General features: G+C 42.7%; 1 protein-coding gene across 1 annotated transcript; it reads right to left on the reverse strand.

Annotated features, from left to right (window-relative positions):
• Positions 1-82: 82 nt before the first annotated feature.
• Positions 83-11956, reverse strand: derl3 (derlin 3). Its single transcript, XM_056293527.1, has 7 exons — positions 11775-11956; positions 10646-10711; positions 10473-10546; positions 10198-10291; positions 1584-1779; positions 801-891; positions 83-433 (listed from the first exon to the last, which is right to left on the reverse strand). Exons 1-7 carry the CDS (start codon positions 11862-11864, stop codon positions 331-333), a joined length of 714 nt encoding a protein of 237 aa, XP_056149502.1. The 5' UTR covers positions 11865-11956; the 3' UTR covers positions 83-330.
• Positions 11957-12286: the final 330 nt, after the last annotated feature.

A 12286-nucleotide genomic window follows, 5' to 3' on the forward strand; every position in this document is an offset into this window, starting at 1 on the left:
GAGTCCCAACACATGACAGCTCTGAACAGAGCTCCTCTTTCTGTCTTTGTCCTTTTGCCCCTCGAGATGAAAGTACAATAAATATTTATGTATGTCTTTATTGACCATGTATCAGTTTGGTCAGCTTTTCATTTTTTAACCCAAAACAAAGTGACAACTTCAGTTTACAGCAGAACAGACGACTAATTGTATTTCTTATATTTGAGAATGTGAGATGCGTATTTGATGACCCTCAATTCAAGTGCTGTAAGATTATTCCCGAATCCATGCCTTCTGTTCTGATCCTTGACCCTCAGTGGGGGATTCGGGGTTGCAACGGGGAGGTGGGGGTTACTGGTCAGGGGCCTCCTGATCCTCCTGTGGCTCCTCAGCCAGGTCCTCTGGGAGGGGAGTGTAGGCGAGGTCCTCCTCTGGGTGGTCGAACATCACCCGCCTGGACAGAGAGACAACAGAGTCATCTATACATACATACATACATACGTATCCACAGATTTCTCTTTGCAACACATTCCTCTTTCAATGTTTAACATGACTACAAAAGGCTTTTGTCTAGTTCAAGGAAACTGGGAGGACATGGCCACCTCTGAGCAAGGCACTTAAACCACCAGCTGTTACAGGGTAGCTGCTCAGTGTTCACCAGTAGTGGACTGGTTGCACTGGGCAGCTCCCTGCTGTGTATGTGTGGATTTGTATGAGATGGGACCTTCACACAAGGCACACATGCCTAGTTCACCGTTCCAGGATCAGATTTGGTTCTAAACATGTGGGTGATTCTGTCAGGAGTGGTGTAAATGTCTTACAGGAGTTCAGGTGTAAACAGAAGCTTCCTGCCTCCGGGCTGGTTGGGAAACACGTCCTCTAGGTAGTAATACATGTGACCGACTCCGATACCTGAGGACAGCAGCAGGAGTTGGATTCTGTGGTGAGTATTCAGATACACGCATCACAGTACTGTCCCGTGACTTCCAATGACGCTGACTTCTAGGTCGTTATCTGGCAAAAGCGTTCGCAAACTTTGTCATCATTTTGTTGTCGTGGCAGAGGGGTGAGATCAAGTGTAGAAACTTTTTCATTTCCTCATTCATTGCCGTTACTTGTCAGGATGTCGCATGAGGTTTCTTAGACCATCACTGGTGTATTTAACACAGCAGCTACTAGATATCTAAACCCTGTGGACTTTACTAGCATTTGGTTTGGATGGCTGGTGTCTGGTAGGACTTGGCCAGGAAGAATGACAGGGTGCATAGTGTTTCCCATCTTAAGCACAGCAGCCAAATGATGACAAAGGCAGGTAGTGTTGAGTTTGAAGAATTGTTGTGTCTAACCAGCAGATATGACAGAACAAGCTGGTAGAAGACCTTTACCAACACATAGTACTGCATCAAGTAAAACTCAAGTTCCACCAGGTTTTTTTTGTTCATTTCTGACAGCAGCACTCCCGACTCTCATTAATGTTGAAAGGAGCTCAAACAACACTCACCTTACCAACACCTATATAGGAGACAGACTGTTACAATTACAAACGAGGCTTTTCAGGACTGTAGCTTCAAATCATAATCCTGTGAATGTCTTAAAATATCCACCTAGAAGATCAACCATGATGGAGTTTCCAAGCAGCAGCGAAAATCCCATGAGCACCCAGGGCAGGAACGGCGCCTGGAAGTTCAGGAGGCCGAAGAAGTTCATTCGGATGGCTGGGTGTCTCCTGCTCCACACGTAAACCAGCATAATGGTGAAGGCCTGGCCCAGGAAGAACAGGTTGGCCAGCAGACCGAACAACTGTGGCTGTCAGGTTAAACCAAATGAACAGAATTCAGCTGATTTTGGTTTCTCTTCTATTGCCCCTTTTCCACTACATGGTACCGGCTCGACTCGACTCGCAGAGTGCCGTTTTTCCCTTACCGTGGCGGTACCCCCTCAGTGTAGCTGGCCTGCATTGATTTTGGTACCCGCTCCAGGTTTTTTTTTTTTAACCTTGACAAAGGTGGTACCAGAAAAGTGGAAACAGTTACCAAAAATGCCGGAACTTTCCAGTAATGGAAGACCAAAAAGTCGGGTCGAGTTGAGCCGGTACCATGTAGTGGAGAAGGGACATACATGTACTATCTACCCACAAACTCATGAGGGAGGGTTTCAAATTCAACAAACACAAATAGCGAAAATATGTTAGCGCTTGGGAGGCAAAGGCTTTCAAATAGCCAGTCTTACTTTAATGACGGCAATATTTTCTATTTTTTTTAAAGATCAGTTTGTTTTTTTGTGGCATTTCCACTTTTTATTATTTGATAGACAGGCAGGAAAGTTGGGGGAGAGAGAGGGGATGACATGCAGCAAAGGGCCCAGGCTGGATTCAAACCCGGGCCGCTGCAGCAAGGACTCTGCCTTGACACGCGGTACCCGCTCTACCAGGCAAACTACCAGGGCACCCCGACGACTGCAATAATTAAGGTAGGGTACATGTTCCTTGAAGTGCTTATTTCTTTAAATTCATCACTCTCATGAAATTCATTAAGTAAAAGGTTTCTGGTTGGCAAAGGCTTTCAGGCGACTAAAAGCGTAAAGCAAATCACATTTCAACGACGTCAATCACTTTTCCCGAGTACGAGTCCCTTTTTTCTCACTGGAGTGTTTCAAATGCTCATTTGAGAAGTTCATCCCTTCATACTTAGGTGGCTGGTATGTTAGCAGCTGCCCGGCGAAGGCTCTCGAATATCCAGTAACTTCAATTATAAAAAATATATATATATATATACATTAATCCCAGCCATCATTTAGAAAGTGCACATGTCCCTTTGTCTTCTTTTTGTCACGGCGGAGCTCTCATTTCACAACCAAACCTCTTCAGATGTGCAGCACGCACAAAAACAAGCTTGTCACAGAATAACAGCTTACTAAGGACATTCCACTCATTTCATCTGGAAACTTAACTGCAAGTCAGGGTCCCCATAACGGCGTGGTGTTGAAATGCAACCCCGTTACAGTCTGATATTAGAGTGGAAACAGACTCGACATACCTATACTTAAACGCTATCTGTGAAACGCTACACCGCTTCAAAAACACTCATAAAAGTCAACGGTGACCGCTTCAGTGCAGACTGAAGACGGTTATGAAGCAAACGAGGCCCGGACTGTATCATTAACATGGAATGTGTATTCAGGCGGGAGATGAACCTCTTCACATCGTCAACCAGACGCTGAATAAAGGAAAAGTCCGCGTATTTCTCCTGCCTCTATGTACTGGATCTGTATGCAGTATGAGTCATTGTAAAAGTCTCCCTTTATGTATTCTTTATCCATCCTGTAATAATTTATATAATAGTTGCAATTGGAAAAGCCTTGTTACATGTATTTACCCTGTATCTATCTTGTATTGCATATAATAGTATTCGGTGTAGGAGTCTCATTCTCATGTATTTATCCTGCATTAGTTCTGTATATTGGTACTGTGGTAAGTCGTTGGTCATTGTAGTAGTTGTCTTTCATGTCTTTATGGAGTTTCTATTCTGCATGAATACTGTATATAGTAGTAAACATTGAAGTCTCCCTTCATTTGATCTATCCTGTATTAGAATTTTATATGGCAGTAGTCGGTGTAATTCATCCTTCATGTATTTATCCTGGATTATGCCCCTTTTCCCCTGCATGGTACTGGCTCAACTTGACTCTGCTCTATTTGACTCTACTCACCTTACTTTTTAGGATTTGGTTTTCTACTGCAGATAGTATCCCCTCACGGCCAAGCCCCGGCTGGTCACTTGTGGGCGTGTTGACTAGAGTTTTTTTTTTGAAGATTTTATTTATATTTAAATAAATATATATGTAGAAATATATTTATTTATGTTTTATTTTATTTATTTATTTATAGTGGTATTTTCATGTCATCTTTTAGTATCGGCTCAGATCACTTGGAACCTTGATGGAGGTGGTACCAAAAAAAGTACCTGGTACCAGGTACTATCCCTAACTTTTGCCCAATGGAAAACCAAAAAAATTGAGTTGAGTTGAGTCGAGCCGGTACCATGCAGTGGAAAAGGGGCATTCGTAACATATAGTGGTAATGTACAGTGGTAATCATGTACACACCCCTGCTAAAATGGCAGGTTTTTGTGATATAAATAAACGAGACCAAGCTATATCATGTCAGAACTTTGTCCACCCTTAATGGGAAATTGCAACCTATAAAAATAAAGTGAAAAACAATCGGAAACATTTTAGGGAAAAAAATACACAACTTACAATAACCTGGTTGCACAAGTATGCACACCCTTTTATAATTGGGGATGTGGCTGTGTTCAGAATTAACCAATCCCATGTTAAATAGTAGTTGGTATACACCTGCCATCAATTAAAGTGACTGTGATTAACCCCAAATAAAATTCAGCAGTTCCTGTAGGATTTTCCCAACATCTTCTTGGTTGCATACAACTGCAAAAGCCTTGGTCCACAAAGAACTTACAAAGCATGAATGGGATCTCATTATTGAAAGGTATCGATCAGGAGAGAGGTTCAAAATCATTTCCAAGGCATTAGATATACCATGGAACACAGTGAAGACAATCATCACCAAGTGGAGAAAATATGGCACAACAGTGACATTACCAAGAACAGGACTTCCCTCCAAAATTGATGAAGACATGGAGAAGACTGGTCAGGGAAGCTGCCAAGAGGCCTATGGCAACATTAAAAGAGCTGCAGGAATTTCTGTCAAGTACTGGTTGCTCCCTACATGTGACAACAATCTCCTGTGTTCTTCATATGTCTGGGCTATTATAGGGTAAGGTGGCAAGACGGAAGCATTTTCACATGAAAAAAAAACCAAAACATCCAAGCCCGGCTAAATTTTGCAAAAAGATACATCCAGTCTCCTAAAACCATGTGGAAAATGTGTTATGGTTTGATGAGACCAAGGTTCAACTTTCTGGCCATAATTCCAAAAGGTGTGGTTTGGTGCAAAAACAACACAGCACATCACAAAAAAACTCACCATACCCATGGTGAAGCACAGTGGTGGCAGCATCATGCTTTGGGGCTGCTTTTCTTCAGCTGGAACTGGGGCTTTTGTCAAGGTGGAGGGAATAATGAATAGCTCCAAATTCTAGTAGATTTTGGTGCAAAACCTTCAGGCAACTGCTAGAAAGCTGAACAGGAATTTCGCCTTTCAGCACAACAACGACCTAAAGCATACATCCAAATCAGCAAAGGAATGGCTTCACCAAGAGAGGAGATCAGCACCACCAGGGAAACAGCTGATTTAAACACAATGACACAACCCACAACCATACCGGCTCGGTCTGGGCCCGGGCTAACAACGGCTGCATCTCCCATCGATCTTCCTCAGAGTGGGATCGAAAAGTATGCTACTGGGGGAGAGAGACTAATGAGACTTGCAAAAGATGATGTAACCATTGAAACATGGAATGTGAGAACACTCCACATCGATGGGAAGCTCAACGAACAGGAGTATGATATGGACAGATACAGGCAGAACATCCTTGGCATTGCAGAGATAAGATGGCTGAACACCGGGGAGGCAGTGATGAATGAAGGACACAAATTATGGTGGAGTAGGGAGAAGACGACGCATCATGGAGGTATTGGGTTCCTTGTACAGAAGGACTACACGAGGGTAGTGTTAGAATGCAAACCAATATGCAGCAGGATAATACGAATCATAGCGAATGCATCGCCTAGAAATATGACTGTCATTTAGGTGGATGCCTCTACATCAGACAAAAGTGACGAAGAATTGGAGCCATTCTACAGCCAACTAGAAACAAGTATGCTAACATACCGAAGAAAGCCATCACTGTCATCCAAGGCGACTGGAATGCAAAGATTGGTACAGATGCACACACAAACTGGACAGGAACTACAGGGAAATTTGATGTTGAAACTAACCAAAGAGGACTACTGTAATTTGCAAAGATGCATGGCCTAGTGATTACCAACATACGCTTCATGGCTCTCTGTGTACTTGACATAGAATAACCACATCACTACAATCTGCAGATATATATACAAGGATTGACTTATACAGGTGAAATACGAGGTGATTAAAGTGCAATGATACAGAGAATGTATCAGATGCTGAAATGGATGTTAGCAGGTTACTTATATCCATGCCTGACATAGATGGACATGACAGAGCGTACCAGTATATGTACAATGTACAGTACAGTATATACAACATGGCTGGATTTATTGACAGTATTAAATGTTTATTTGAATGACAGCCTGTGGAAAGCAACTTTTTATATCTGGTTGTTTTGGGGTCTGTACCCCAACAACCAGATATATGCTCTGTAGCACCTGCCAGAGGGGAGGAGTTGGAACAGGTTGTGACCAGGGTGTGATATCTGTTGTCATGCCAAAATATTCTTGGTGCTTATTCTTAGTGATTTTAATATTCATGTGTGTTGTCCTTCCCATTCCCTGACTTCACAATTTTTGGATCTTATAGACTCTTTTAACCCCATTCAATCTGTTAAAAGGGCCACACATTCCAAAGATCACGTTTTAGACCTTGTGCTCATCTGATTTCTCTCTTGAGTGTCTAAATCTGGTGAATATGCTTGTAATTGACCATAAAGCTGTTGTTTTCAAAGTTCCATTACAGCTCTCTATTCCTAGTCCCTATCCTAAAACATGCTCTCGTAATCTCAAAACTGGTTCTGCTGTTCAGTTCTGTGATGCTTTTAATTCATCATCCTTTAATCCTTCTATATCCCCTCTCAATCCAGATGCATTATTAGATTCATTCAATGATCAGTGCCTATCCATCCTTGACCAAATTGCACCATTTAAAACTAGGAAACAAAAATCAAATAACCTCCCCTGGCTGAACGATCACACTCGTGCCCTTAGACTGTAGAAAATAAGAATGACAATGGAAGGTAAAAAAATCCAAATTAGCAAATAACACCCTTAAAAACCAAATGTTAATTTACCAGAAGGCGGTTAAGGATGTGAGATCAGTGCACTTCTCTGAACTGATATCTAGAAATAACCATAATCCAAAAGTTCTCTTTTGGGTGATTGATTGTTATTAATGGTCCCTTCACTTCTTGTCTGAACCTGATGTTGAGCTGTCTGAAAAATTTCTCACTCATTTTGTAAATAAGGTGGAGAATATCAGGTCCCAAATCCAGCCTGGCTCTTGCATTCATTCTATTCCCCATGTTAATTCTGCCTCTTTCACCCAGTTTCAACCAATTACAATTTCAGTGTTAGAGAGTACAGTCTCCAATATGAACTCCTTGCATCTTAGACATCATTCCCACTAAGCTGCTCAAGGAGGTATTTTCAACTGTTAGCCCTGTTATTCTGCAAATTCTTAATAATTCTCTGGCCTCTGGTTGTTTTCTAGACAGTTTTAATTATGCCATTGTTCACTCATTGCTAAAGAAACCTAATTTAGATCCCCTGTCCTTAAGTAACTACAGACCAATCGCCAAATTGTCTTTTAACAAAGGTTCTGGAGCGAGTAATTTCATCTCACTTGATTTCTTTTATGAATACCAATAGTGTTTTTAACAGTTTCCAGTCTGGTTTTAGAGCACTTCACTATACCAAGACAGCTGTAGTTAAGATTACTAATGACCTATTGCTGACTGCAGACAGATGTGACTGCTCGACTTTAGTTCTTTTAGACTTAAGTGCTGCCTTTGACACGGTCGATCACAGTATCCTATTACATCGCTTAGAGATTTGGGTTGGTATCAAGGGCTCGGCTCTTAGTTTATTACACTCTTACCTCTCCAACAGAACTTTTTCTGTTGTTCTGAGTAACTACTTCCTCGATGGCTCAGTTGAGTTGTGGTGTCCCTCAAGGCTCAGTTCTTGGCCCCCTTCTGTTTTCTATATACAGGCTGCCCCTTGGCCAGGTCATTCAAAATCATAATGTGTTGTGCCATTTTATGTTGACAACACCCAGTTATACATGCCATTAAAACCCATAGATCCTAGCAAATTTCACTTGCCTCTCTGGAATTAAATCCTGGATGTCTGAAATTTTTCTTAAATTTAATAAGGACAAGTCTGAGGTAATTCTATTCAGTCCCCCAAATTTTGGTACTAATCTTGGGGGGGTGTCAGGTTGTCTTAAACCAGGTGGCTAGGAAGCTTGGGGTAATATTCGATGCTAACCTCGGTTTATACAATCAAATCAAACATGTTCAGTCATGGTTTCTCCAGCTCAAGGTAATCTCTAAAATTAGGTCATTTGTATCAATTGCTGATCTACAAAAAGCTGCACATGCTTTTATCTATTCTCGACTTGACTATTGCAACGCGCTTTACTCGGGTATCAGCAAGGGTTCTCTCCACCGTCTGCAGTTAGTACAAAACGCTGCTGCTCGGCTCATTACTGGGACAAAAAGGTATGACCATATCACTCCTGTGCTTGCTTCCCTGTACTGGCTCCGTTATATTTTGGATTGATTTTAAAAATGTATTGCTCATTTTAAGGCCTTAAACAGTCTTGCTCCTACATACATTTCCAATTTATTGACCTGGTATATGCCCTCTCAACCATTACGATCCGCAGATGGAGCCCTGCTGGTTATTCCCAGGTCTCGGTTTGTCACAAAGGGTGACGCAGAAGCCTCAACACTTTTGAACTCTTCCTATCCAACCAATACAAACCAAGTCTCTAGCTTCCTGTATATCTCATCTTAAAATTTTCTTTCTATGAAAGCTTTTACAAATGTTTGATAGGTTTTTATTTATACTGCTTTTATTTTTACTTTTACTAATTTTTGTAACTGTTTTGATTAACAAATTGCTTTCTTCCATTTTGTTCTTATTGTATGGCTTTATTTGTTAGTGCTTTTTAATTAACTCTAAATTATTTATTTATTTATTTTTGGTGTGTCATTAACAATTTTATCCTGTTCTGTGAAGCACTTTGTAACCTTGTTTTGAAAAGTGCTATGTAAGTAGTTTATTATTACTATATACAGTGGTAGTCAGAAGTCCTTCATGTATTTATCCTATATTAGTACTGTATACAGTGGTAGTCATGGTAGAAGTCCGTGCATTTATGGTGCATCTATCCTATATTATATTAATACTGTACAATTTCTTTCCGAAGAGCAGTAGAACCAAATTAGTCAGTAGAGACACTACTACTACTACTACTACTACTTTGTGCTGCTCCCGTTAAGGGTCGCCACAGTGGATCATCCGTTTCCATCTCTTCCTGTCCTCCGCATCTTCCTGTCACACCAGCTACCTGTATGTGCTCCCTTCACCACATCCATAAACCTCCTCTTTGGCCTTCCCGTTTCCCTCTTCCCTGGAAGCACCATATTAAAATCCTTCTCCCAATATACCCAGTATCTCTCCTCTGCACATGTCCAAACCATCTCAATCTTTTCTCTCTTGCTTTGTCTTCAAACTGTTCAAACTGAGTTGTCCCTCTTATATACTCGTTCCTAATCCTGTCCTTCTTTGTCACTCCCAACGAAAATCTTAGCATCTTCAACACTGTCACCTCCAGCTCCACCTCCTGTATTTTCGTCAGTGCCACTGTCTCCAAACCATACAACATAGCTGGTCTCACTACCATCTTGTAAACCTTTAACTCTTGCTGATACCCTTCTGTCACAAATCACTCCTGACACTCTTCTCCACCCACTCCACCCTGCCTGCACTCTCTTCTTCACCTCTCTTCTGCACTCCTCGTTACTTTGAACAGTTGACCCCAAGTATTTAAACTCATCCACCTTCATCACCTCTACTCCTTGCATCCTCACCATTCTGCTGTTCCCCCTCTCATTCATGCATATGTATTCCATCTTGCTCCTACTGACTTTCATTCTTCTTCTCTCCAGTGCATACCTCCACCTCTTCAGGCTCTCCTCAATCTGCACCCTACTCTCGCAGATCCCTACAGATCACAAAGTCATTGATGAATTTTATGGTCCACAGAGAATCCTGCCTGATCTCACCCGTCAACCTGTCCATCACCAAGCCAGTAGAGACACTGTTTTGTTATAACATAATAAGCTAAATACTGGACTACTCCTTGTATCATCCAGCATCAGAAAGGACAGTATAACAGCACTTTTCTAAACTCAAACCCTATTGTGAATGAAGCCAAAGTATGGCAAGACTGGAGTGGGCATGCAATAAAAGTGATATCTACAATAGATACCAGTACTGGTCAATTGATTAACCCTTTCTTTTGAAGGATACACTCATCAGGATGCCCCCAAACAGGAACATGAAGACAAAGTCTGCCGTTCGTCCACGGAAAGAGCCTTCTTCAAGCATCCGACAATATCGATATCTGGTTTTGTCAAGGACAGGTATACAAACGACACACAGTACTAATATAATGTTGTAGGGTTAACAGGTTAAACTACATTCATTCATGTGACTCACTGGAGATGAAAACATTAACTGAGATATTCTCAGATATTTTGTTTCTGACGAATAAAAAGGTAAATGAAAGTGTGACCGAAAGATACAGAAAAATTATGTTGAATAGGAAACTGAATCCAAGAGAGCCAAAAAATAGGAAGTTGGTTATCAGGCGCCATATCTGCAGAAGAGGCGAAGAGAGAGAAAGTGCTTGTGGTCATTTCAACATGTCTTTGGCACATAATTTGAGACGATAATCTGAGTTTACGTCGACTCTTACCTGGTATCTTTTAATGATTAGGTCTGGGTTAAAGTAAAGCTGGAAGGGGGTGATGACCTCTAGTTGCTGGAAAAAAACAAACAAACAAACAAACAACTTACATGTCGTTAACAGATTCACATCAACACACCTGTAACTCATACAGGTCACTTTGCTTCTTCTCCATGTCAGACCAGTCGACATTGAACTCTAAAAGCAAAGTTCGTGCGTTGAAGTGCAATGCACTTCGCATGAAGTGCAAAGACGTAAGAGAACAAGTTTGAAATAGATCCGCCTTGATAAAATAGAGTGAAGAACACCGCTTGTACTTGATCAGCAGCAACATTAGCAGTCAGTAAGCCAGCGTGAGGGGTCAGCTGAGGTGAGAGCAGCATCCTCCTCAGCCAACAGAACACCCGGAACTAGAGGTGACGTGCAGAACCCTCACCAAAAAGTAGTTTATGCAAATGTGCCATTAGTAGACTGACTTTAAACTAAAAATAAAATCTGTGCGTATACTTCCAGTTTACTTTTTAAGTACTTGGCAGAGATATACTAAACAAAATTACACGGAAGTACATATACTTGAAGTTTACTTAATAAAATAAACTTCCAAGATGTGTTTGGGTTTTTTTTGGGGGGGGGGGTTCGGTTAAGGGTAAACCAAAAAAGGTTACTCTGAGCGCCTGCTGTCAGAAACGGTACCGACCGTCAGTCAACTCCGACGGACGAGTCATCCATCCGCCGTCAGTTCGGCCCGAACGAACCTCGGGAGGAGTTGTGACGCGCGCGTGTCGGCACTGCGGAGGTAGCGGCACGCGTCTCTGAAACTGTTGCGAAGAAGTTTTGCGGCCGAGCACGGCCCGAACGCACGCGCCCGCTCGCCCTCCGGCGCGGGGGGGGGCGAGGGGGGGGGTACCGAGTGAGAAACACGGTCGCTCGCAGAACCGACGGCGCCCGGTGCGAAGTTCCGCGGCCGCGACAACACACACGCCGCGTCCGCTCGCTGGACGCAGCCGCCGCCGCGTCAGGTGGACGTCAGAGCAGGTTGACGTTGCTCATATTTGGAATCGTCGTTAGATACAAAGTAGCCTTTGGCAGAGCTGGAAAGTATGTTGCGGCTAGTGAGCTAGCTTCACGCGTGTCTCACCACAGCGGCGGTGGTCAGGACGCAGGCTGTGGTGTAAGCTCTGGTCACGACTGGGATCTGGAAATACTGCTGGCTGATGCTGAGGGCCATGACCGTCCGCTCTGGGTGAGGATGAGGAGGATGAGGATGATGATGAGCACGGACATAGCCGTGCGTCTCTCCGCGCCCCCTCCCCTCTCCTCCCCCCATCCGCTCTGTCGGACACGCGCACTTTGCCTCAGCCAATGAGAACCGGTCAACGTCATCCTGCTCTTACGTGGCGTCTGCGCATTAGCGCTTATCCGGCTTAGAACATATGAAACACCGACGATCGTGTTAAAATTCAATACTTTAGAGGAAAAAAAAAATAGCTGGCTAAATCTGTGTAACCGCGTCATACTGCTGCCCAAGTTTTATATCCATAAGGTGTTAGAAATTAAACCCTCTTTTTGTACCGTTAAAAAGGAGGCAGGGTCCTACATTAGAACGTTATCTACGTCATGCAGTAGAAAAGATGGGAAACCCTTCAGTTT

Source organism: Lampris incognitus, chromosome 1 (genome assembly GCF_029633865.1).
Source record: "Lampris incognitus isolate fLamInc1 chromosome 1, fLamInc1.hap2, whole genome shotgun sequence".
In the NCBI taxonomy this organism is placed as follows: domain Eukaryota; kingdom Metazoa; phylum Chordata; class Actinopteri; order Lampriformes; family Lampridae; genus Lampris; species Lampris incognitus.

Excerpts from the sequence above, each read along its gene's own strand:
- derl3 (XM_056293527.1), bottom strand. The coding sequence starts at position 11,864 with ATGGCCCTCAGCATCAGCCAGCAGTATTTCCAGATCCCAGTCGTGACC. Across the intron at positions 10,292-10,472 it reads CTATTCAACATAATTTTTCT|ATATCGATATTGTCGGATGC; the intron begins GTATCTTTCGGT and ends TGACAAAACCAG. Across the intron at positions 1,780-10,197 it reads TTGGGGGCATCCTGATGAGT|TTGTTCGGTCTGCTGGCCAA; the intron begins GTATCCTTCAAA and ends TGACAGCCACAG.